General features: G+C 47.4%; 1 protein-coding gene across 3 annotated transcripts; it reads right to left on the reverse strand.

Annotated features, from left to right (window-relative positions):
• Positions 1-425: 425 nt before the first annotated feature.
• TVP23C (trans-golgi network vesicle protein 23 homolog C) lies at positions 426-23459 on the reverse strand. Of its 3 annotated transcripts, XM_027047253.2 has the most exons (8): positions 23312-23459; positions 17715-17797; positions 15834-15978; positions 12247-12357; positions 9849-9938; positions 8525-8656; positions 2034-2162; positions 426-1600 (listed from the first exon to the last, which is right to left on the reverse strand). In XM_027047253.2, the coding sequence occupies exons 1-8, from the start codon at positions 23321-23323 to the stop codon at positions 1574-1576; spliced, it is 729 nt and encodes a 242-aa protein (XP_026903054.1). In that variant the 5' UTR covers positions 23324-23459; the 3' UTR covers positions 426-1573. The 3 variants fall into 3 exon arrangements, with proteins under 3 accessions (XP_026903054.1, XP_026903055.1, XP_053068374.1); XM_027047254.2 differs by lacking the exon at positions 12247-12357 and having other exon boundaries at positions 23312-23456; XM_053212399.1 differs by lacking the exons at positions 12247-12357; positions 15834-15978; positions 17715-17797; positions 23312-23459 and adding an exon at positions 10813-11027.
• Between the last annotated feature and the right edge of the window lie 326 nt (positions 23460-23785).

The raw sequence follows: 23785 nt of genomic DNA on the forward strand, positions 1-23785 counted from the left end.
AATAAATTCCTGAGTGAGCACCTGGATGGCTCAGTCGGTTCAGTGTCCGACTTCAGCTCAGGTCATGATCTCACAGTTCGTGGGTTCGAGCCCCACGTCAGGCTCTGTGCTGACAGCTGGGAGCCTAGAGCCTGCTTCGGATTTTGTCTGCCCTTCCCCCACTCGTGCTGTCTGTCTCTCTCTCGCCCTCAAAAATAAACATTAAAAAAAATATTTTTAATAAAATGTTAATGATTCCTAAGAAAGCAGAAGACATTTAGAGACAAATAGTTCCTGTAAAAACCATAATGTACCCTGGTGAGCCTTCCAGTAATCTGTTTCCTTGGATATGTCACTCAATCGAAAATTCCATTTTATCGGCTATAAATTGGTATCGCACATAAATGGTTCGTCGCGAGGATGAAATGAGATTAAACGTGTCCAAGTGCTTTGTAAACAGTAGAGTTTTATACAAATATAGAGTTATGCACCTTCAAGCTATCACTCCAACAAAGACTTATTCAATTAAACATCTTTTGAAAAATTTCAACAAGGTATAAATACATTCACAAAATAATCTGTTGGTTGAAAGACCCCAACAAAGTTTACAGAACCTGCAACAGAATTTATAGACTCCTACGACAGCTTGGAGACTGTTACATATATTGCCTTAAGAAATACCATTAATACAAACGCATGATTTACAATATCCCCATTATAGCAAGAAAAAAAAATAGATTCATAAGATAAAATGTCTTGTGGGCATTTATTATGCCAAGTATTTAAATGATTATTCTCACTATGACATAAGAATAATACTCTCTTAGTGATAAAAGAGAGATTTCATTAGGCCAAGGACCAACAGAGAGCCTACAGAAAGTGGCAAAGTGAAATCTGACTAACCCTTCCGAAAAATAAATAGAACAGCAGCAATCTCTAGGGGAGCCCCTAAACATAAACTAGGAAAATTCCATTTACATTAATTGGGCCCTAACTACACGACTTGTTACAAATGAAAGGAAACAAACTTGACGAACTAGTTAACCACTGGCCCGAATTTGGTTTTTACCTGCCTGTGAGTGCCTAAGAAGTCTCATCACAAAGTATGTATTAAGTTGTAAAGTTAACAATTATTTCTAACTTCTAAATAAGCCAAAGTGCTCACTCTCACCACGGAAGCAAAACTTCCTTCTGACGACGATCTACAAGACAAGTATGTACACACCTAGAGTTCTGAGAGACGGGGAACATCTTCCATATTCTGTGGGTCAAAACGCAAAGGTCTCCATTCATATGCACGTAAAGACACTTGCATTAACTTGAGACATATGGACGTCACCTACGTAAACCGGGAACCAGTTTGGACAGTGTCTCTGGCCACACCATACTTTCGAGCCCCAGACGCTAGAGAGACAGTAAAAAACTTAACGTGAAAACGACTTTTCCAATTTTTTAAAGCAAGAGATTAATAAACTGGAAAAACAAACCCAACGTTCCTCCTTGCAACATGTACTCAGTTCCAAAAGGTTCAGAGTCCAGAATCTCTCCAGCCATTCCCCCGCGTAACCGAATACATGAGCTTTCTCCCCCCTCTTCAGGAAGTCTGATCATCTCCAGTGTTCTGCAAGAGGGAAAAGAACCCCTTAATATCGAGAACAATTCTACTTAAAACACCAGACTTCAAAGCACTAGGAAAACAGCCCATCCTTGGAAGTGAAGCCAGTTGCTACACTGCCTTACCGTCCATGGCCCAATCATGTGAAAAATTATAGACATGGGGGCACCTGGGTGGCTCAGTGGGTTAAGCTTCTGACTTTGGCTCAGGTCATGATCTCACAGTTGGTGAGTTCGAGCCCCGCGTCGGGCTCTGTGCTGACAGGTCAGAGCTTGGAACCTGTTTCAAATTCTCTCTCTCTCCCTCTCTCTCTGCCCCTCCCTGGCTTGCACACATGTTTGTTAAGTATTCCATAAAAATGAAACACTACAAGAATTAGAAAGGATTGCATGAGTCACTGACCGCATCCAAATCACCCTCACATCCAGAAAACACTTGCCTGTCTTAACAGCTGCTTTCCGAGATACGATGTGGCCATGTTGGTTAAATTCTTCCTGCTGCCCACTTTGCACCTGATGTAGCCATACAGGTTGGCACCTTGTAGCACCACACCCATGATAACCACCGCCTGGGAAGGGAAAAATAATCAGCGGCTACTGGACTCAAACTGACCGAACTTTCTCTGTGCCATACGTGAAACAAGGCGGACTGTCGCGGGAAAAAGAAGGAAAAAGGAAGCTCGCGGATGAGGCTTATGCCAATGAGACTCCTTCACTTGGCAGAACAGGCTTATCCAATACGAGCTGTGCACAAGGCACTTCGTCATCACCACCCCCCCCAGACAAATAATTCTTAAACACATATTCTAAATACCAGGTCCCAGGCCAGTCCCTGGGGATGCGGTGGAGGGACCATTCTCTCTAGTACTTTCTATGGGTCTGTGAATAAAGATATAAATAAATAAATGAGAGTCAGAAGAGACTCAAATGTTAGTTACTCCTTTAAGAATTACGAAAGAATGAGGGGCACCTGGGTGGCTCAGTCAGTTGAGTGTCCGACTCGGTTTCAGCTCAGGTCATGATTTCATGGTTCATGGGATCAAGCCCCATGTCGGGCTCGCGCTCGCTCGCTCGCTCTCTCTCTCTCTCTCTCTCTCCCCCTCTCTGCCTCTCCCCGGCTCACCCTCTCCCTCTCTCAACATAAATAAACTTAAAAAAAAAGAATTATGAAAAAATGGCCATGAGATAGGTCAAGTTCAATAAACCGAGAGCATGCAGAGGGGAATCTTGGCTCTCTGCTAAGGTGTGTGTGACAACTGGCTTCTGGGAGAGCAAAGCAGCGCCCTGAGGCAACAATCCACAGACGTTTGCCTCCTGTGACAAGCGGGACGTGGTGGGGGGGTGGGGGGGGCGCACTAGGAGGAGATGTGCTTTGGCTGAGTTGTTTCTTCCTGGGGCCACATCCAGGAACCTATAGGTGACTCCACTAAAATCACTAAAAGAGAGTAAGAAACTCAAGCCTATTCTTTAAATATAATGGAAGAAAAGTTAATTAGGACAATGTGGGGAGGACCCATGGTTAACCACTCTAGAACAGGGGTTGGCCAAGTTTTTCTACAAAGGCCAGATAACAAAATATTTTAGGCTTTGCAGGCCATGTGATCTCTGTGGCACTCAACTGTGCCATTTTGGCCCCAAAGCAGCCACAGGCGACATGTAAACAAATAGGCAAGGCTATGTTCCCATAAAAATTTATAAAAACAGGTGTTGGGCTGGATTTGGCTTACAGTCCATGGCTTGCCAACCCCTGCTCTGGAATAAACAACTCATCAACCCATCTGCTATTAAAAGGATTACCCGGGAAACGCTACATCTGTAAAAAACAACACGGCTAAACACAGTATCTCCAATCCAGACTCACTCCCTTTAACCCTTAACAGGCTGTACAGCTGATTTTCAGGAGGTTAAAGGATTTGAATGTTTAATTAAGGAATAGGTTCATATTCCTAACAGAAGTGGAGTTCTACTTGCTGTTTTAAACTTGTGTCTCAGGGAAATAAACACATTAGAATTAGACAAGGTTGCTGGTTACCTGAGTAAACATAGAACGATATTTTCATTTAAATAGATCTCTTTCGACTCATGTTTCTGAAATGGGCGCCTGGGTGGCTCAGTCGGTTAGGCGGCCGACTTCGGCTCAGGTCATGATCTCGCGGTTCATGAGTTCGAGCCCCGCACTGCGCTCTGTGCTGACAGCTCAGAGCCCGGAGCCTGCTTCGGACTCTGTGTCTCCCTCTCTCTCTGCCCCTCCCCTGCTCGCACTCTCTTTCTCCCTCTCGAAAATAAATAAACATTAAAAAAAAAAAAAAAAATTTCTTTTTTAAATAAGTTAAAACAAGCGGATGTCTGGCTTAAGATGGCATCATGAAGCCAGACTTCAAGATCTCTCTACCCCTAATAGATAACAGGTTTATGAAATACATGGGTTTGGGGCACCTGGGTGGCTCAGTCAGTTGAGAGTCGGACTCTCGACTTCACCTGGGGTCATGATCTCACGGTTCACGGGACTGAATTGCACGGACAACACGGAGCTTGCTTGGGAATCTCTCTCCCCCTCTCTCTTTGCCCCTCCCCGGCTCATGGTCGTGCTCGCTCACTCTCTCTCTCAAAATAAACTTTAAAAAAATACATTTGTTTAAAAACGTAGGATTTAAAATAAAAGGCAAACAAGCTGGTACTAATAAACGTTGGAGAAAAGGGCTTGTGGTCAGAGAGAGAGCCAGCTTGGTTTTGTCCCACCCAATTCTCAAAATCCCCAAAGAAGCTCCAAGGGAAATTTCCCTGATGATTGCCACCCCAACAGCCTGGAGGCAGAAGTCCAGAGGACACAGACAGATAGCCCCGGCGATAAAAGGCAGAAACAGTCATGACTCCCATGGAACCAGCACACAACACAGGCAAGAAATCCCAGCGGCCCGCCACGAGCTGCCTCTCCGGTGACGAGGAGGAGAAGAGAATGCACAGAAGGACCAGCAACCATCAAGTCCATGTTCCCGGGGGGGGGGGGGGGGGGGGGGGGCAGGGGTAGGAAGAGACCCGGGTGGTCGTAACCTAGGATCCCAAACCACCTTCCACAGAACCTCTCTCACCTGTTTTAGGGAAGTGGAAATGGTGTTAGACACAGACCAGGCTGACTCTCCCAGAGGGATGCGAAGGCCCCAGGGCCCCACAAACCACCTAAAGCAAGAAGGGAGCACCAGCAGGGAGCACACGCCCACCCAGGGAAAGGAACCGCACGACCTAAGAGAAGGCAAAGCCCGAGCAAGCCAACAAGGCAGCCAGAGGCCGGGCCGCGTCGTCTTCACACCTACCTACTCTCAGGCCCCGCCAAAGACTGTTCACACTGTAGCTCAAAGCGGAGCCCAGAAATCTGACACCACCGGGGGGCGGTCAAGGAGAACTCAGCTACGCTAAGCCAAGGTCAAGACGAGGTCTGGACAGAGCTGCCTCTGTAAGCGTGAGCAAAACGGTGGTAGGGTGGGGAAGGGAGAGGCATCCATGAGAAAAGAAAGAAAAGAAAAGAAAAGAAAAGAAAAGAAAAGAAAAGAAAAGAAAAGAAAAGAAAAGAAAAGAAAAGAAAAGAGAAAAGAAAAGAAAAGAAAAGAAAAGAAAAGAAAAGAAAAGAAAAGAAAAGAAAAGAAAAGAAAAGAAAGGGAAAGAAAGAAAAGAAAGAGAAAGAAAGAAAGAAAGAAAGAAAGAAAGAAAAATAGGAGGAAAAAGAAGAAGAAAGCAAGAAAGGAATAGACTATGTAAAAAACACAGGTGAAGAAACAATTCTGGGGGCACCTGGGTGGCTCCGTGAGTTAAGCAGCTGACTCTTTATCTTGGTTCAAGTCATGATGTCGCGGTTGGTGAGTTCGAGCCCCACATCGGGCTCACTGCTGACAGTGTGGAGCCCACGTCAGATCCTCTGTCCCCTCTCTCTCTCAAAAATAAATAAATATTAAAAAAAAGAAAAGAAAAATGGAAAGACAGTAGAGCAGATAAAAATGACCCTATATAGAGGTAACTGGTCCCCCAGAATCAGAAAGCCAAAAAATGGAACGTAAATAAATTTAAAGACTTGACAGAAGACAACCGTTCTGATTCAAAGCAAAACCTGTGCCTACATATCAGAGGAGCATACAGTTTCCAGAAAACTCAATGCAGAAAGATAAACACAAAGACCCTCTGGATATATTGTAAAACTTTGAGAATAAAAAAAAAAAAAATTCTTCATCCAGGGAGAAAAATGATTCACTCACTTACATGGAGGTTAAGTAAACCTGACCTCAGATTTCTCTGCAATATTCAATATAAGAAAATGATAATGTAGGGGTGCCTGGGTGGTCAGCTGTTAAGCATCTGACTTCCACTCAGGTTATGATCTTACAGCTCATGAGTTTGAGTCCTACATCGGGTGGGCACGAGTCCCCCTTCGGATGAGCACAAGCCCTGCTTCAGGTGAGTCCTGCTTCTGTCTCTCTCTCTCTCCTCCCACCCCTCAAAAGGAAGGGAAGGGAAGGGAAGGGAAGGGGAGGGGAGGGGAGGGGAGGGGAGGGGAGGGGAGGGAAGGAGAGGGGAGGGGAGGGGAGGGGAGGGGAGGGGAGGGGAGGGGAGGGGAGGGGAGGGGAGGGGAGGGAAGGGGAGGGAAGGGAAGATGATAATGTAATGTCTTCTAAAGGCTAAGAGAAAGAACCTGGGACCTAAGGATATTAACCAGCCAAGTCATCGATCAAGAATGAAGTCAACGGGCTCACCTCCTCAAACACGACAGGGCAAAAGGAAAGTAACACCTGCAAGTTTTTTGGGGAGAAAAAAAAATACCCAGCCATGAAATTTAGCCAACCAGGGGGTAAAAGGAAAAACTGCAGTTAAAAGAACTGAATCAATGTATTTAAAAACAGATCAAAGACTGAACAACCGGTAAGAAAGGTTTCCAAGGGTGATTGTCAGGAACCTTGACAACAAGATGAATACCGCAGCAAACAAAACTCAGGCAATACAGGAAGGGAAGAAACCACAGGAGGCACAGAGGAGGGTTTATCTCATTTCCTTTCCAACAGACTCTCGAGGTCAAGACACAGGCTTAAGGACGATACTTAAAACAACTAAAGTTAAGTCTATAAGCCGCAGAAATCCAAAGGCGGAAGCAGGGAGGAGGGGGAGGAAGCAGGGCTGTTAACTGCACCGTCCTTCATAGCAGGGAACCGGTACAGGTTTCCTAATCCATGAAAGAGCAGGTGAAACAAAAGGTCTAAAGTAACAGAGAACTACTAGAAACGCCAAAAACACACCATAAACCTTCCAAATCCCAAAAAGCCAAGTATGTATGTGCATACGCAAAGAAAAAAGAGCCTATGTAGCAAAACAGACACAAGAAAATATTAAAAATGTGAGGAAAAAACATAATTAAGGCCAAACTATACCTGGTATTGATAAATGTTAAGTGAGGGGCGCCTGGGTGGCTCAGTCGGCTAAGCATCTGACTCTTGATTTCGGCTCAGATCATGATCTCACGGTTTGTGGGTTCAAGCCCCGCATCAGGCCTGTGCTGACAGTGCAGAGCCTGCTTGGGATTCTCTCTCTCTCTCAAAATAAATAAACTTAAAAAAATCATTAAAAAAATACTGAGATAAACTCAACTATGAAAACAAGACTCACAGTTTAGATCAAGTGATAGGTTATATTTTCCAAAGATGATACAACAATATCCCATATGCTTTTCTAGAACCTCTTGATCCCCCTCATCAAGCTATCAAGCTTAATTCCCATTCCACTGCAGTGGAGAAGTGGCAAAAGTGATGACGTCTGGGCCTTGATTGCTGCCATTGCCTGAACTGTGTCTCCCCCAAATTCTAATGTCAAGGTCCTAACCCAGTACCTCGGAATGTCACTGCATTTGGAGACATGGTTTTTAAAGAGCTGATTAAGGTAAAATGAAGTCACTGGGGGTTGGGGAGGGGGGGTACCCTCATCCGGTATGACCGGCGTCCTTGTAAAAAGAGGAGATTAGGACACAGACACGCAGAGGAAAGACCACGTGGAAGAAAGCAGGAGAAGACGGCCATCCACAAGCCAGGGAGGGAGGCCTCGGAAAGAAGAAATCAACCCTGCCAACATCTTGGTCTGGGTCTTCTAGCCTCCAGGACTGTGAGAAAATAAAGTTCTGTTGTTTAAGCCTCCCAGAATGCAGCACTCCATCGGGACAGCTGCAGCAAACTAACACAGTTGTAGAAGGCAATTCAGCTTCTGAGCAGAACGCTCCCAGTTGGAGCTGTGACCCTCCAAGGAAGCAGTCTCACTGTCACGAAGCCACCATGCCGGGAGGAAACCCCAACTGGCCCTTCGGGAGCACAACGTGGAGAAGCCACGGGACCTCACAGAAAGGAGATGCCTTACCGGCCTCCAGCCGCCCCAGCCACTGACTGCAACCACATGGAGCCCAGCCCACAGCCTCCCAGACAAGCTCTCTCCAACTTCCTGAACCAGAAACTGTGAGATCCCAAGATGCCTCTTGTTTTAAGACGTTACATTCTGGGAAGATTTACGATATAAGCAATGGACGACCGGAACAAATGACCAACTGAGATTTTCAGAGAGGATCACTCTGTTAGTTCCAAACTAGGCTAAACGTGTTTGTCTGGAGTTTATTGAACATCCCCATCCAACAAGATAATAATGTGATAAATGTATGGTAACCTCTGTACCAGGTGGGTGAAGTCAAAATCCTGCTAGGCACTTGGGGAATTGGTGAAATGGGAACTCTGAGAGGATCCTGCTCTCCGGTTCTCAGAGAACGGCAGAGTTGGGACACCGGACTTGGGAAATTGGCGATGAAGCAGTCTATTCAAGAGAGTGAGGTCCCCAATGTTAACACCGATGGCCGCATACTGTGATCGTCCGTCAGACATCCTGATGAATCACTCGGTACGTCTACGCTGACACTCACCAGCCACTTCACTCTGAAGGAGAACAGCGCACTGAAGGCAAATATCACCCACAGCACCGGACAGGCAATAAGTCCTAACCAAAAGATTCTCGATTCGGCCTCGGAAACAGTTTTACTCTCTTGAGCAGAATCCTAAAAAAAGAGCGTGAGTTTAATAACCAATATTGTGGTATTTACCAGTAAAAAGCTTAACATTTTCAATGACAAACACCATAATCTAAAAGTCAAATAAATTAATACAAATGACCCAAGTCCCAAGTTAGAACCCCCCAAAGGACAGTTAGTGGACCCACCACGATTTAATCTTAAGAACTGCTTTAAATATGCTTTAACTCAAGAATCTGGTACCTTCAGGGCCGAGTGGACAGTCTGTCATGACCCAACACAGAAAACGTTGCTTGTGATGGACTTCTGTTCAATTCTCACTGCACCTAACACTGTTTATTCATAAGGAAGTTTGGAATCACACCTTAGGAGGTAAGGATCAAGGAAATCAAGGCTAGTCATCCTGGTCAGGGGTCCAGAGAAAGAAATGGAATCAAGGGATTCTGGACGATGACCACAGTGTTTCAGCAATCCCCAGAAAGTTTAACTTTCTTGTTTGACTTGCCTCCACGGTGGATTTTATGATATAAGGAGTACGGGCTCACTAAGCACAACACTGCTTCCTTGCAAGTGGTCCTTGTCGAGGCCCTTCCGAGCATCAGGCCAACAATGTAATTAGTAGCGTCTCCAAGAATTCTGTCCTCTGCCTCTCAAGCCGATCTCCAGGGGAACCTGAATGTTCACCGCAGATGAGCAGGCTAACCCAAAACAGATCAGCGTCCCCTGGGGCTCCTGAAGGCAGAGGCTTAAAGGAGAGACGGCTCTGATCAATTCAGATTTTCTATGCACTTGTAATCCTCCTTTTTCTTGTTCCTGCGCACACGGGGCAGTGGACCATGGGGACAAGGACAGAACAAGCTATTGGAAGCAGTTCTCTCCTAACAGGAAGAAATCCCCGGAGGTACCAGGCGAGGCAACACAACGCGGCGGGTCCTCGGAGACGCCTTATCAGCAGCCCCTGATGGGCGGCTTAGCACACAGCACAAACTCTGACCCAACCTCCTGTCTCAGAGGCTTCTTTCCCGTACCTGCCTTTCTTCCAATCTCAACGAGACAGAAAAACGCAGCTAAGTTTCGGGAGGCCGTCTGGTTTAGTGCTGACGTGCCGAGCAATGTGGGGTAGCACTTCTAGTCCTGAACGCTTTGGCCTTCAATATGCAAGTGTAATCTACATGTAACTTACTGAATGACACTTCGAAAAATAGAAAGGGCAGTTTACCTTCCTGGACTCAAACACCCAATGGCTTTTTCCATCTTCGTCTATGTGATTCCACCAACGCAGACCAACCATGAGTCTACCTGTGACATTCTGAGAAAGAAGAATATATACACACGCGTTTTTAAAAAGTGTCACTTAAAGGCCTACGAGACCACATCTCGGCGCCAACACATCACCAACCAAAAAAATCGTGGGCTTTACCTCCACAATATCCAGTTAACAAAGACCACCACATACCAGGCCTGAACAAAACAATACAGGAAATGCAATGGCAGGACCCGCAGGGGTGGAGGTGACAGGGTGGGCGTGTCCATAAACATTACCCTTCTCGGGGCACCTGGGTGGCTCAGTCGGTTAAGGGTCCGACTTCGGCTCAGGTCGTGCATGGCCACATGGTTGGTGAGTTTGAGCCCCGCGTCAGGCTCTGTGCTGACAGCTCAGAGCCTGGAACCTGCTTTGGATTCTGTGTCTCCTCTCTCTCTGCCCCTCCCCCACTCATGCTCTGTCTCTGTCAAAAATAAACAAACATTAAAAAAAAAAAAAGAATAAAGACATTCTCGGGGTGCCTGGGTGGCTCATTTAAGGGTCCGATTTTGGCTCAGGTCATAATCTCGCAGTTTGTGGGTTTGAGCCCGTCGGATTCTGTGCTGACAGCTCAGAGCCTGGAACCTGCTTTGGATTCTGTGTCTCCCTCTCTCTCTGCCCCTCCCCCGCTCATGCTTTGGCTCTCAAAAATAAGCATTAAAAAAAAAAAAATTACCCTTCTCTTTTTTGCTCATGAACTTGTGCCCTTTGTCTAATTCCCTAATGTGTTCCTAAGCCCCATGTTCTTTAGTTACTGAGACTACCTTTTCCCTACATATCCTGACTGCAGCTCCATATAACTGTGCGTCTCTAAAAATGGTAGTTCTGGACTGAAGGTTTGTGCCCCGCCCCCGCCAAACCCATACGTTGAAACTCTTACCCCACCCCCATGTGATGGTATTAGGAGGTCGGGCCTTTGTGGGCGATCAGGATGCGATGAGGTCATAGGATGGAGCGTTCGCGAATGGGATCAGTACCCTCTTAAGAGTCAGGAGAGTTTACTTCCTCTCTCTGCTCTGCCATGTGAAGATAAAATGAGAAAGTGGCAGTCCAGAACCCAGAAGAAAGCCCTCACCATAAGCTGACCATCCTGACAACCTGATCTTGGACTTCCAACCCCTAGAATCGGAAAAAGAAGTTCCTACTGTTTATAAGCCACCCAGTCTATGGTATTCTTATAGCAGCCCACATTGACTAAGTTAAGACAGAGGTTATAGGCACTAATCCTCATTCAGCACCTCAAACGTACCAAGCTCTTTTCCTCTTACTAATGTAACAAATTACGACCAATGACTTTGATAGCTTTCTCAAGGTTTATTTACGCCACTGATGTTTACTGAGCCCCTACTATGAGGTACTATCCCAGCTGCAAGTGTCATGGGGAAGAGAGGCAGTCAACCAGCACACGAATGTGCCGCCACCACCACCACCCATGGGAAGGGAAGGGCGAGGGAGAGGCGGTGGGGGAGGAGTGTAGGTTGCCGTAACAAACAGAAATCTGATCTAGTCTGGGAGTCAGAAATGGCCTCCCTTGAGGAATCAACATTGGGAATAAAATTTAAAGGATAAGTAGGAATCCCTAATGCGGGAGAATATTTTTTAAGGTTTATTTATTGACTGTGAGAGACGGACAGAGGCAGCAAGTGGGGGGGAGGGGGGAGGGGCAGAGAGAGAGGGAGAGAGAGACTCCCAAGCAGGCTCCGCACTGTCAGCGCACAGCCGAACCGGGGACGTGAACCCACACAACCAGATCATGACGTGAGCAGAGACCAAGAGTCAGATGCTCACCGACTGAGCCGCCCAGGCACCCCAATGCAGAAGATGTTTAATCAGGGGTGCCCACTAACAGATTCAGAGGTTCTGTGAAACTTGGGGGAGGAAAAAGTTGTATCTTTATTTTCACTAACTTCTGAAGTTTAGTTTATCTTTAAATTATGAGTGCAGACAACAAACCACAGTAGAAGCAGCAGTACCCGTGACTTGGACCAATAAAAACCTGCAGACACCACAGTATAGCTTTTATGCTCGCCACTGCTTTGAAAGTAACTAGACATTCCAAAAGAAGCATGTATTGTAAAATCAGAAATTTGCCTTTTTAACGTTTCCATTATATTTCAATGTACGTGACTTCCTTTGAAATCTTATGTATTTTCTCTCACGTACTGAAAAGCATTCACAGGGGCGCCTGGTTGGCTCACTCCGTGGAGCGTGTGACTCTTGATTTCAGGGTTGTGAGTTCGAGCCCCACACTGGGTGTAGAGATTACTTAAATGAATGAATAAATAAATAAATATAAATAAATAAATGAGCTCACAACTTCATGAGACTGTGAAAGGGGTCCATGGCACAAAAAGGTTAGCAATCTGGGTGTTAAGGTGATTCGGGAATGAGAGCAACATTCCAGAAAGATCAGTAGCACAGAGCCCTTGGGCAAAAAGTAAAATCAATCAATTTATGGGACTTGGGGTGATTGACTGGAAATGGAGTAGGAATAAGGCAATTCATATGCATCTGGTTCGCTCAAGTTAAAAAGCAGTGATTTGTGAGGCGCCTGGGAGGCTCAGTTGGTTGAGTGACCATCTCTTGGGTTTCAGCTCAGGTCATGATCTCATGGTTCTTGAGTTGGAGCCCTGAGTCAGGCTCTCTGCTGTCAGCACGGAGACCACTTCGGATCCTCTGCCCTCCTCTATCTCTGCCCCTTCCCCACTTGCACTCTCTCTCTCTCAAAAATAAGTAAACATTAAAAAAAAAAAAAAAAACAGTGATTTGAGGGCTGCCTTGGGTGTAGCAGTTAAGCGTCTGACTCTTGATTTTGGCTCAGGTTGTGATCTCACGGTTCGTGACACTGAGCCCCACGTCGGGCTCTGCACGGACGGTGCAGAGCCTGCTTGGGATTCTCTCTCTCTCTCTCTCTCTCTCCCTCTCTCTCTGCCCCTCTCCCGCTCATGCTCACTCATTTTCTCTCTCAAAATAAATTAAAAAAAATTTTTTTAAATATTTAAAAAAGAAAAGAGCCTTCAGACCAAAATTCACATTGTAGAAACACTAACACTGAAAGACTAAGGAAACAGGAGAGCTGTCCCTGAAGACAGAGGACAGTCGGGGGCCTCTTTTATTGGCGATTTTCAAACAACGCCTCTTGGAATATTTTCAAACTCTTTTCCCATTATCCTGTTCTTTTCTGCTTTGATCATTAGATTATTTTCCTAATTTCTCTCTGGCTTATTGTTTTGGAAGCTTCTGGACCTCTAACGATAAAACCCTTCTGCCTATGTTTTTCCTCCGAGTTCAGCATTAGACACGTTCTGAAAGCTTCAGTGTAGATGATCATTGTCATTAGGGTATAAATAATCTGTATTTACAGTCTTTATTTCCTGTTTAAAGCCAAGGTATCTCAGCAGGTTGGCTTTTACTTGTAATTCTGACTTGGAAAACCATTCTCTTTAATGAATTCTTAGCTTTATTGTACCGGGCTAGAAAATAGAGCTGCTCTGGGGCATTTATCTGGGTTTTCTTCACTGTGATGCTTAACCAGCTTCTGTAAATGTTCCACAGGGACTGAACAGGAAGAGGTCCTCTGTATGCACAAAGTTCCATGGTATCGCTAGTAAGCTGAACTGCCATTTCATTTCGATCTTTCAGACCTTATTTATTTTGTGTCGCTGTGATCCGCCAGAGACGGCAAGCACTTTGTTTGACTCCTGTCACGACGTTTTGCGCATCTTCCCCTAATGCTTCTAATAGTTCTTCTCTGCACCCGGTTTGAAGGGACGCCATTCCGTGACTGGTCCTCATTGTCATTCATAAGAGGCCCTTTCTTATTCCCTTGAGTGCTGTCTTACTCTCTATTTTGTCTGATAAGATTATACTGCCAGGTTTCTTCTTGTTTAAATTGGTCGGATATTATCTCTGCCTTTTACTTCTTCTACTGTTGCCATTTTAGTTAGATCTTTCGGCTGGGCTCTTGATGTTTGCCCCAATCTTCAAACTGTCATCTTCAAAAAGAGGGGCTCCTGGGGGGCTCAGTCAGTTGAGCGTCGGACTTCGGCTCAGGTCACGATCTCGCGGTCCAGGAGTTCGAGCCCCGCGTCGGGCTCTGTGCTGACGGCTCAGAGCCTGGAGTCTGTTTCAGATTCTGTGTCTCCCTCTCTCTGACCCTCCCCCGTTCATGCTCTGTCTCTCTCTGTGTCAAAAATAAATAAACGTTAAAAAAAAAAATTTAAAAAAAAAAGTTTAATCAAATTACATTTACTGTTAAAATTAATTTGCTTTATATCTCAGTGGTTTGGAAATCTGTGAAAGTAATTCTGCCACAGATAAAAGAGTGACATTTTTTTAAGTCCTTGCTTAAAAAAAAAAAAAAAAAAGAAGAAGAAAAACAAAATCTTTATCAGAAAATACACTTTTTGGCACTGGGTTTTTAAAACCCTAAACCCAGAAGGATTTAATTATAAGAATTTGGAAATGACCAGGAAGAACTGACCAAAGGCTGTCGTTCTATCAGGCTAAACAGACATTACATGAACAACAAAAAGAAACATGCCTCAAAACAAAATTGTGACCGGGATACAGTAAACAGTGCAGAGCGTAAAGCAACAGAAGAAATTCAAAGAAATACAAGCCAAAGACAGTAAAAAAAAAAAAAAAAAAAAAAAGCCTAAATAAAAGAGACCTTTATGGGGACGCCTGGGTAGCTCAGTTGGTTCACCCTCTGACTCGATTTCAGCTCAGAGATCCTCTCTCTCCCTCGCTCTCTGCCCCTCCCCAACTGGAGCGCACTCCTTCTGTCTCTCTCAAAATTAATAAATAAACTTTAAAAAGGAAAAGAGAGACCTTTATAATCCCCATTCTCAGCATTTTGTGGCCTATGGAAGCTGGCGACCACCGAGCCAGCCATTTCCGGGGGGAGAACTGAAAGGTCTAAAAAAATGGTTGGGTTGGTGGCTGGGAACAGACTTGTAACATCTTACTGGTCTCTGAATCAATACACACGTCTCGGAAATTCCAAAATTAGCTTTTTTTTTTTTTTTAAACCTTTGATTTTTTTTTTCCCCCACCATTTGACTATGAAAATTTCCAAACACACAGCAAAGTCAAATTTTATAGTGAGCACCCAAATGCCTACCACTAGAGTCTGTGTTTAACATTTTACTAGAGTTACCTTATCACGCGTCCATCTATCTAGGTGTCTATCTACCCACCCATCCCTCTACTTACAGTTGCCTCTGAGTTTAAAACCATTTCTTACTCCCTCTTATCCCTTCTAGCAGGGTTTCTCAACCTCTGCACTACTGACATCTGGGGTCAGAAAATTTTTCATTGTAGGGGGCTATCCTGTGCACCTTAGGACGTTAGCAGCATCCACGGCCTCTACCCACTGGATGTCAGCAAAACACCTCCCCCAACCCCAGCTGTGACAACCAAAACTGTCTTCGGACATGGACAGTCGTCCTCTGGGGAACAAAACTGGTCCTGGTGGAGAAACACCGCCCTGGGACACGCATAGGGGCCTTTGTGAATGGCGGGCACGCTCCTCAAGAATGTGTGCATGCTCTCTCCTGGGCTCTTATCTAGATATCGTACACAGCACACCCTGAAGCAAAACAAGTGATATGAATTAGAAACAGTATACAGGACCTGTGGCTGCCATCACATTTTGCTTCTTTGTTTAATTTTAAAGCTGATGGAGGCTGACATAAGGCACAGATAAATCAGTAGTAGTGTAATAACCTACATGTGATCTGATGATAGACCTTAACACACGGGACGCCTGCGGTGACAGAAAGATATAAATGAAGACAAATCCAAGATGCTAAGGGTCATTCTCCCCCCACGGTTCATACATCGTTCAGTCTCATCACATCAAATACAACGTTAAAATGAGAAAACAATCAGACCTACCTTGACTGCCCAAAAGTCACATGACAACAACAAGATAATTGTCACCATACAGGCAATAAAGCTGCTGCTGAACAACTCACAGAGGAGATAGACGACGATGGCACTGACTCGAAAGAACAAATGGAAAAATGACGCCACCGGGTGTCTGAAAATCAAAACACAGTGAAAGAAAGGCAATTACGCTTCAGCACAGGGGCTGCGGACACAGATGAACGATGCCTTCCGCCACAGCATCCACCAGCCAGGGTTTGGCCAAAACAAGAGATGATTCTGAGGAAAAAGCAAATGGCCTCCTCTATTTTTACATTAAGTCCCATTATCTGACCAGGCCCTGCTGCCACAGAAAATACTGTATGCAAACAGGACTTGAACTTTCACAAAATATTTGAGCCACTCTGCCAAGCTTGGAGAATTCAGGAAACTATACTCTCAGGATTAAAAGCTATTTTCTCATATGGGGCGCCTGGGTGGCTCAGGCGGTTGAGCGTCCGACTTCGGCTCAGGTCATGATCTCACGGTTCGTGGGTTCGAGCCCCGCGCCGGGTTCCGTGCTGACAGCTCGGAGCCCGGAGCCTGCTTCGGATTCTGTGTCTCCCTCTCTCTCTCTGCCCCTCCCCTGATCGTGCCCTTTCTCTGTCTCTCAAAAATAAATAAACGTTAAAAAAAATTTAAGAAGATGGGGCACCTGGATGGCTCAGTCTATTGGGCATCCAACTTCGGCTCAGGTCATGATCTCATGGTCCATAAGTTTGAGCCCTGCGTCAGGCTCTGTGCTGACAGCTCGGAGCCTAGAGCCTGCCTCGGATTCTGTGTCTCCCTTTCTCTCTGCCCCTCCCCCGCGCGCGCGCGCGCACGCGCGCGCGCGGTCTCTCTCTCTCTCTCTCTCAAAAATAAACAAACATTAAAAAAAATTTTTTTTAATTAAAAAAGAAATTACTGTCACATAAAAAACTAATTCCAGGGTGACCGGCTGGCAGAGTCAGTAGACCACGCGACTCTTGACCTCGGGGTCCTGAGTTCGAGCCCCATGCTGGGCACAGAAATTACTCAGAAATTAAAATAAATAAAAATAAAACAGAACTCCTAGGCCTTCAGAAATCACTTCTGGCTTTAAGGCAAAGTAGCTCTCAGGCAGACTTTTGGTTTTAACAGCTTTATTGAGGTATAATCCATATACCCTACAATTCGTCTATTTAAAATTAGGCCCCAACAGTTTTTTGGTATATTCACAAACTGCGTAATCACCTTTGGAACTTTCTCATTACCCCAAAAACTCGGGACCCACGGGCAGTCCCTCCTCATCCGCCCCAACCCCACCCCTCTCTCCAGCCACAGACAACCACTAACATACGATCGTCTCTACAGATTTGCCTATTCTGGGCATTTCGTATAAATGAAAGCATACAAGTGGTCTTTTGTGACTGCCGTCTCTCACTCAGCATCATCTTCTCAAAGGTCAGGTGGACGTCAACCTCAGTAAGTCAATTTCTTGACAGGGACTGGAATTTGGAATGGAAGTCTGTTTGGCTTGACGTGTTCGTGTTATCGACAAAAGATCCGATTCTGAAATCTGCACAATCAATCCGAATGCAACACGCACAGGGTCTAAAGAAACGATGCACTCTTGGTAAACAAGTGGTGGAAGTAAACACACGAGGGTTCACAAAATCGGCTTCGCAGACGTGAAGACGCGGCACTGAGTAAACTCCACGGGCCAGTTAACTCCCACAGCAAATCTGAACTGTCGTCTGTGCCCCAGACCAAAGCTCAAACTGCCAGGTGGCCGCTGCGCACAAGTTCGTGACAACCGCTCTGCCTTGAATGCCATCGGCCGGCACCCGTCGACACACAGAACCCAACTCCGACGACTCACCCTCTTACCTGATTTTGGATTGTTTTGGTCTGTTAGTGGTCTCCTCTTCCGCATCAAACAGGGAGACATCCTCGGTGTCATCATTACTGTCCTAGCAGGAAAATTAAATATCCGTGAAGCAAGAGGAAACTCAGTACTTGCGTGTCTCCTACATAGAAGGCACCACGCCAAAATGGAAAGCAGAAGACAGACACAGTCCCGGACATCGGGAATTCACAACCTAGCGAAAGGGCACCCCCGTCGGCTGGCAACGAGCCATCGGAGCCATCGCTACCCTGCTGCTGAGCCCTGGGACAAACCATGGGGGGCCAACGACGCTCCTGTAAACTTCCCACAGCTGGCTGCGGCTGCGCTCAGGGGCTCCGTCACCAGCAGGGACCCCTGGGGACAAACTCCATGCTTTTGGCTCCTTCACGAAATCATCTGCCTGCACCCCTGTTTCCCCGACCCCTTCTCAGTAGTCTCGGTTTATCCAACGTGAAACCAGCCATGGGGCTCGGAATCTCTTCCTTTCCTGCCTCCTCCCTCAATTTCCCCTTTATTTACACTCTCTTGTATCTTAGATCTTCCTCTGGGACCTCTCCGGTCAGCATATGAACTTCTTCAGGGGTCATTTGTTGCTGGAAAGAGGTTTCAAAAACCCTGAGCCGGGACCTCCCCTTCTGTCTTCCGCCCTCGACGCACAGCCTTTCTCCCTCTCTCGGCCTCGGACCCTCAGGGTGGCTCACACCTCGACCCGCTGCGGCCTCAGCCCAGCCTCAGCCGCAACCACGACGAACCTGCTCTCACCCCTTGCCTGGCGCCAGCCACCCACCACCCACCTGCCTTCACCTCCTCCCTGCCGGACTCCAGCCCCTCATCACCCACAGGGAAATCTTCCTCACAGGACAGTCACACCGGGTCCTTCCCCTCGCAAATCGTTCTCAGCGGTGCTCCTCCGGGTAGAAGGTAAAACTCACCTCCTCCACCCGAACCCCTCCTTCCCTTCCGACGCTCCCTCCCACTGGGCAGCGCAGCGATAAAGTTCTACCGCTACGTGTTCTCAGAAAACACCAGGGGCTCCCATCTGCCTGCCTTTCACATCTTTTCTCCACCCAGAAAGCTCTTCCCTTCTCCATCCCCTACACAGCAAGCCCTCAGGCAACAGCAAATCCACCTGGGAAATTTCAGCTATAATACCCAAAGAGCTGAGAAACTTGCCCTGAAATCCCCAGGCTTCCCATTTCCAATCCCCGCCTGCCCAACAATCTTACTACAGCTCTCCAAGGACCACCTCCATCTAGACACTAAGCTCCTGGGGGCAAGGACTGTCACTGCGTTGTAATAAGTCCCTGTGTACCGCATAGCACCCGGCCAGGCAGCACAATATTACTTGAAGGCGGGAGCGGATGAACAAAGGAGGCAACTGCAGACTGTGATCTGAGCCAGGAGAAACAGGAGTGCAAACGGGAGCACAGAGGAGGAAGCGAATCTTTCCTACCAAAGGGCTCCGGAGGAGAGCTTATGTGCTGGGTGCCGACAGAGCAAGGCCTCCTGCTCACTCCAGTCCCCTGACTAGGTATATTTTCAAAGGCAGAGAGTGGAAACGCACAAGGTCTACGTAGGGGTCCACAGAGTAAGAGAACAGTGAGAGAAGCAGAATGGGGGCTAAGGTTTTAAGAGGAAAAGAGACTCAGATCTGAGACCAGTGGTTCTCAACCTTGGCTCACAGGTTGAAACTGCCTTGGGTACAAGACAGAAAGACACAAAGAAAGGCAGACAGAAAGATGGATGGATGGAAGGAAGGAAGGAAGGAAGGAAGGAAGGAAGGAAGGGGAAAGGGAAAAGAAGAGAAGAGAAAAGAGAAAAGAGAAGAGAAAAAGAAAGAAAAAGAGAAAGAGAAAGAAAAAGAAAAAGAAAAAGAAAAAGAAAAAGAAAAAGAAAAAGAAAAAGAAAAAGAAAAAGAAAAAGAAAAAGAAAAAGAAAAAGAAAAAGAAAAAGAAAAACCCTGATACCTGATCCCCACCCCAAAGTGGTCTGGGGTGTGGTCTGGGCATCTGGATTTTTTTAAAGCCCCTCAGATGACAATAATGTGCAGCCAAGACTGAGATCCACACTGTGATGCTAGGGTCTGAAAAGCTGACACTTCTCCTTGATCCCAACAATCCAATCTGTATCCAGCAGATGGGGTGACCTCTCATACGCATCATCTCCCTACTTAACACCCAGAGGGCTTTGACTTCATAAAAATGGACTACCCATCAGAACCATCACCACCTGGCCCCGCCCACCTCGAAGACCTTATCTCGGGCCGCACCCCCTTCTTGAACTGTGGTGGACTGATAATGCCTCCTCTCAGTCCTGGGCCAGACTTCCTGGTGCTAATGCTTGGAATCTGTGAATACGTAACTTTTTAGCAAACAGATTTTTGCAAACAGATTTTTGAATTAAGGAGTTTGAGAGGGGAAGAGTATCCTGGTGCCTCCTTAGCCCTTGACTCGTTTTTGACTTCTGACCTGGAACTATAAGATAAATTTCTATTAAGACACTAAGTTTGGGGCGCCTGGGTGGCTCAGTCGGTTCAGCTTCGAACCTCGGCTCAGGTCATGATCTCTCGGTCAGTGAGTTCGAGCCCCACATCAGGTTCTGTGCTGACAACTCGGAGCCTGGAGCCTGGAGCCTGCTTCCGATTCTGTGTCTCCCTCTCTCTCTGCCTCTTGCCTGCTTACATTCTGTCTCTCCCCAAATAAATAAATAAACATTAAAAAATTTAAAAAAGAAAAAGTTTGGTTTTGGACCTTTAACCTGAAGATGCTGATACTAAGACTTTTTTAAAAAACTGAGAAGGGGAACCACTAGCATCTTCTAGAATGTTCCGATTTAGGTGTTAAATGAAAATTCTGGCCACTGTATGGAGAAGCTGGGAGAAGGAGGGGAAAGACAAAGGCACAAAGCTGTGAAGCTTTGTGCCAAGAAGCAATGGCTTGGTCTCCGGAGGAGGCAGTGGAGGTGGCGAAAAACATCCAGATTCCAAATACGTTTTAGAGTGGAAATGACAGGATTTGCTGACAGGCTGAACGTGGGGGTAAGAGAAAAGGGGTTAAGGAAGATTCCAAAGTTTTTGTCCTGAGCAGCTAAAAATGAAAGCACCAAAGACAGACGCTTGGGCACTCCCAATATTTAGGGGTCAGAAAGATGAGAAGGAGTAAGCAGTGGGGGCTGGAGAGGATGTGCTAAGGCCTAGGAGCTGAACCAGGGGGGTGGTGTCCAGGAAGTCAGGGGAAGAAAGTGCTTCCAGGAGGAGGGTCAGATCAACTGTATCAAATGCTGCTCACAAGGAGGATGAAAACCATAGAGACTACTGTATTTCTTTCTTTTTTTTTTTTTTAATGTTTCTTTTTTGAGAGAGTGCAAATGGGGTAGGAGCGGAGAGAGAGGGCGACACAGAACCCAAAGCAGGCTCCGGGCTCTGAGCTGTCAGCACAGAGCCCGATGTGCGGCTCCAACTCACGAGCCATGAGGTCATGACCATAGCCGAAGTCGGATTCTTAACCCACTTAGTGGCCCCAAGACCACTGTATTTCTAACCGGTCATCAGTGACCTCACTAAGAGCAGTTTCAGGATGGCAGACGGAAGAGGGAGAAAACCAGACTAGAATGGACACAAGAGACAACAGAAAAAGTAAGAGACAAGTATAAATAAATCTTAAGGAACTAAGAATGGGGTGATACCTCAAAGGGCGTTTAGAGTGAAGTTTTTATTTTTTAAGGCAGGAGAAATTAAAGCATGTTTATATGTCAACTTAAGCTTTGGTGGCGCCTGGGTGGCTCAGCCGGTTGGGCCTCCGACTCTTGATTTCGGCCCAGGTCACCATCTCAAGGTTCACAGGATCAAGCCCCCCTTCAGGGCTCTGCGCTGACCGCACAGAGCCTGCTTGGGATTCTCTCTCCCTCTCTGCCCTTTCCCCAGCTTGCACCCGCGCTCGCTCTCAAAATAAATAAATAATGTTTTTTTTAAAAAACAAGCTTTTAAAAACGGAAAGAGGGGCGCCTGGGTGGCTCAGTCGGTCGCGCGTCCAACTTCAACTCAGGTCGCGATCTCACAGTCCGTGAGTTCGAGCCCCGCGTCGGGCTCTGGGCTGACGGCTCAGAGCCTGGAGCCTGCTTCCGATTCTGTGTCTCCCTCTCTCTCTGCCCCTCCCCCGTTCATGCTCTGTCTCTGTCTCAAAAATAAATAAACGTTAAAAATTTTTTTTTTAAAAAACGGAAGGAAAACAGTGATGATGGAGAAAAGCAAAGAGACAATTGCTGGAGCACCACCTTCCAGCAGGCCAGAGGCACGGAAACCAGTGCACGAGAAGGCAGGATGGCCTAAGGATGGAGAATGAACAGGAAAAGAAAGGCAGAGTATATGGGAGATCCCGGGCAAAGATGCATATGGCTGGTGGTGTGAAATTCTCTTCTGATGGCTGCTACTTTCTCGGTGGACGCAGAGGGAGGGAAGGCAGGCTGAAGGTCTGAGGAAAAAGGAACCTCAATAGTGGCCCAGGAGGGTGGGAGAGGGAGGAGCCTGTGGGAACGTGGGGATGCGTGCCTGGCAGCCTTAAGGGCCCGCTTGAGGTTCATGGTCACAAACTGGACTTGGGAACGGTCAGTATGGCTGTGTGTTTTTCTCCAGCTTCCTTCAGCCTGGGTGCAGGTTCAGAAAGCAGACTCGAACCATCATTGGATCTTGTCTACTCAAGCAACCTCCTTAGAGTGGTCTTTACTGACCATAAATTCTAAGGCTGCCCTATTCGCAGATACTTGCTATATACGTCACTTTGTCTTTGCTGGCATTACCTGGAAGCATCCTCATATGTAACTAGTTAGGTCTCCCCACCCCAACCCATCGACAAGCCCCCACCCCCCAGCACCCTACAACTCACACATTTCAGGGTTGTGTGCCGTTCACGGCCCTATCCTAGGGCCTAGAACGGTGCCTGGGCCATAGTAATCCCTCAGTGGGGAAAAAAAAAAAAAAAAAAAAGCTATGGATACTCAAGTGAAAGTGCACGATAAACAGCAAAAAGTTTGTTTTGTTTTGTTTAACCTAGGAAGAGATGATTCTTCTTCCTCATCTCTGGTCTCGACCTGCAAACTGTAATTAACTCTAAGGGCACAGCTGTGGACCATCGAAGTGATCAACAATCACCATTAGTGTTACTTTGGCAACAAGCACTTCACTGCAAGGGCCTGGCGGCGTCTCCCACTCCTGCAGGATCGCACTGCACCCCCGAAAGTCCCCGAATGGTTGGGGAAAGCCAGACCACCCGCAACTTCACACCGAGGGCGTTTCCTCAGCACGGAACCGGCACCCGTGCGATCCGGCGCCCCACCTCTGCTGGCAATGCGCTTCTGCACACCCCGCAGCCGTCCCTCCGAGGCTCAGCCGGGGCACCCCCACCCCCCACCGAGGCCTCGGGGCCCCAGCCACGCTCCCTCCGGCTCCCCAACCCCTGGGCTCGGTCAGCCAGCGGGGGCGCGGGCACAACGGCCCCGGGACGCCAGACTCGCGCCCCCCCGGGACCCAGCAAGCCCGGCACCCAGCCACACCCACCCTCACGACGCGCCCGCGGCCCCTCACCTGCTGCAACATGACCGCCCTGCGCCAGGCCCACTTCCGGGAGCCACGTCAGCGCGGCCACTGACGAGACCAGGTCCCCACAGGAGGGGAGGAGCAAAGCACAAGCTCAGCCCGTCCCCGCTTCCGCTTCCAGGTGCTTTGCGGGAGGAGGAACTGAGGAGGCGTGGCTTCCGGGGCGGGACGAGCGTGTGGGCGCGGCGCCCGGGGGCGGGGCGGTCTCGGGGCGGGACGCGAGGCGGGGCGAGAGATCCGGGGGCGGGGCGAGTGCGGGGGACGGTGCGTCGGGGGCTGGGCATGGGGGGGGGGGGGAGGCGAGCGTGTGGGCGGGGCGTCGGGGGCGCGGCAAATGTCTCGGACGCTATTTAGAAGGAACCGGGCGGAGGACTCGAGTTTTATTGTGGGAGGAAAGTCGACGCCTGCAAACAATAAGGAATAAAGCGGGTGAGAGCGTGTGTTTGAGTCCCGACTTCTCCG

Source organism: Acinonyx jubatus, chromosome E1 (assembly GCF_027475565.1).
Source record: "Acinonyx jubatus isolate Ajub_Pintada_27869175 chromosome E1, VMU_Ajub_asm_v1.0, whole genome shotgun sequence".
Lineage (NCBI taxonomy): Eukaryota > Metazoa > Chordata > Mammalia > Carnivora > Felidae > Acinonyx > Acinonyx jubatus.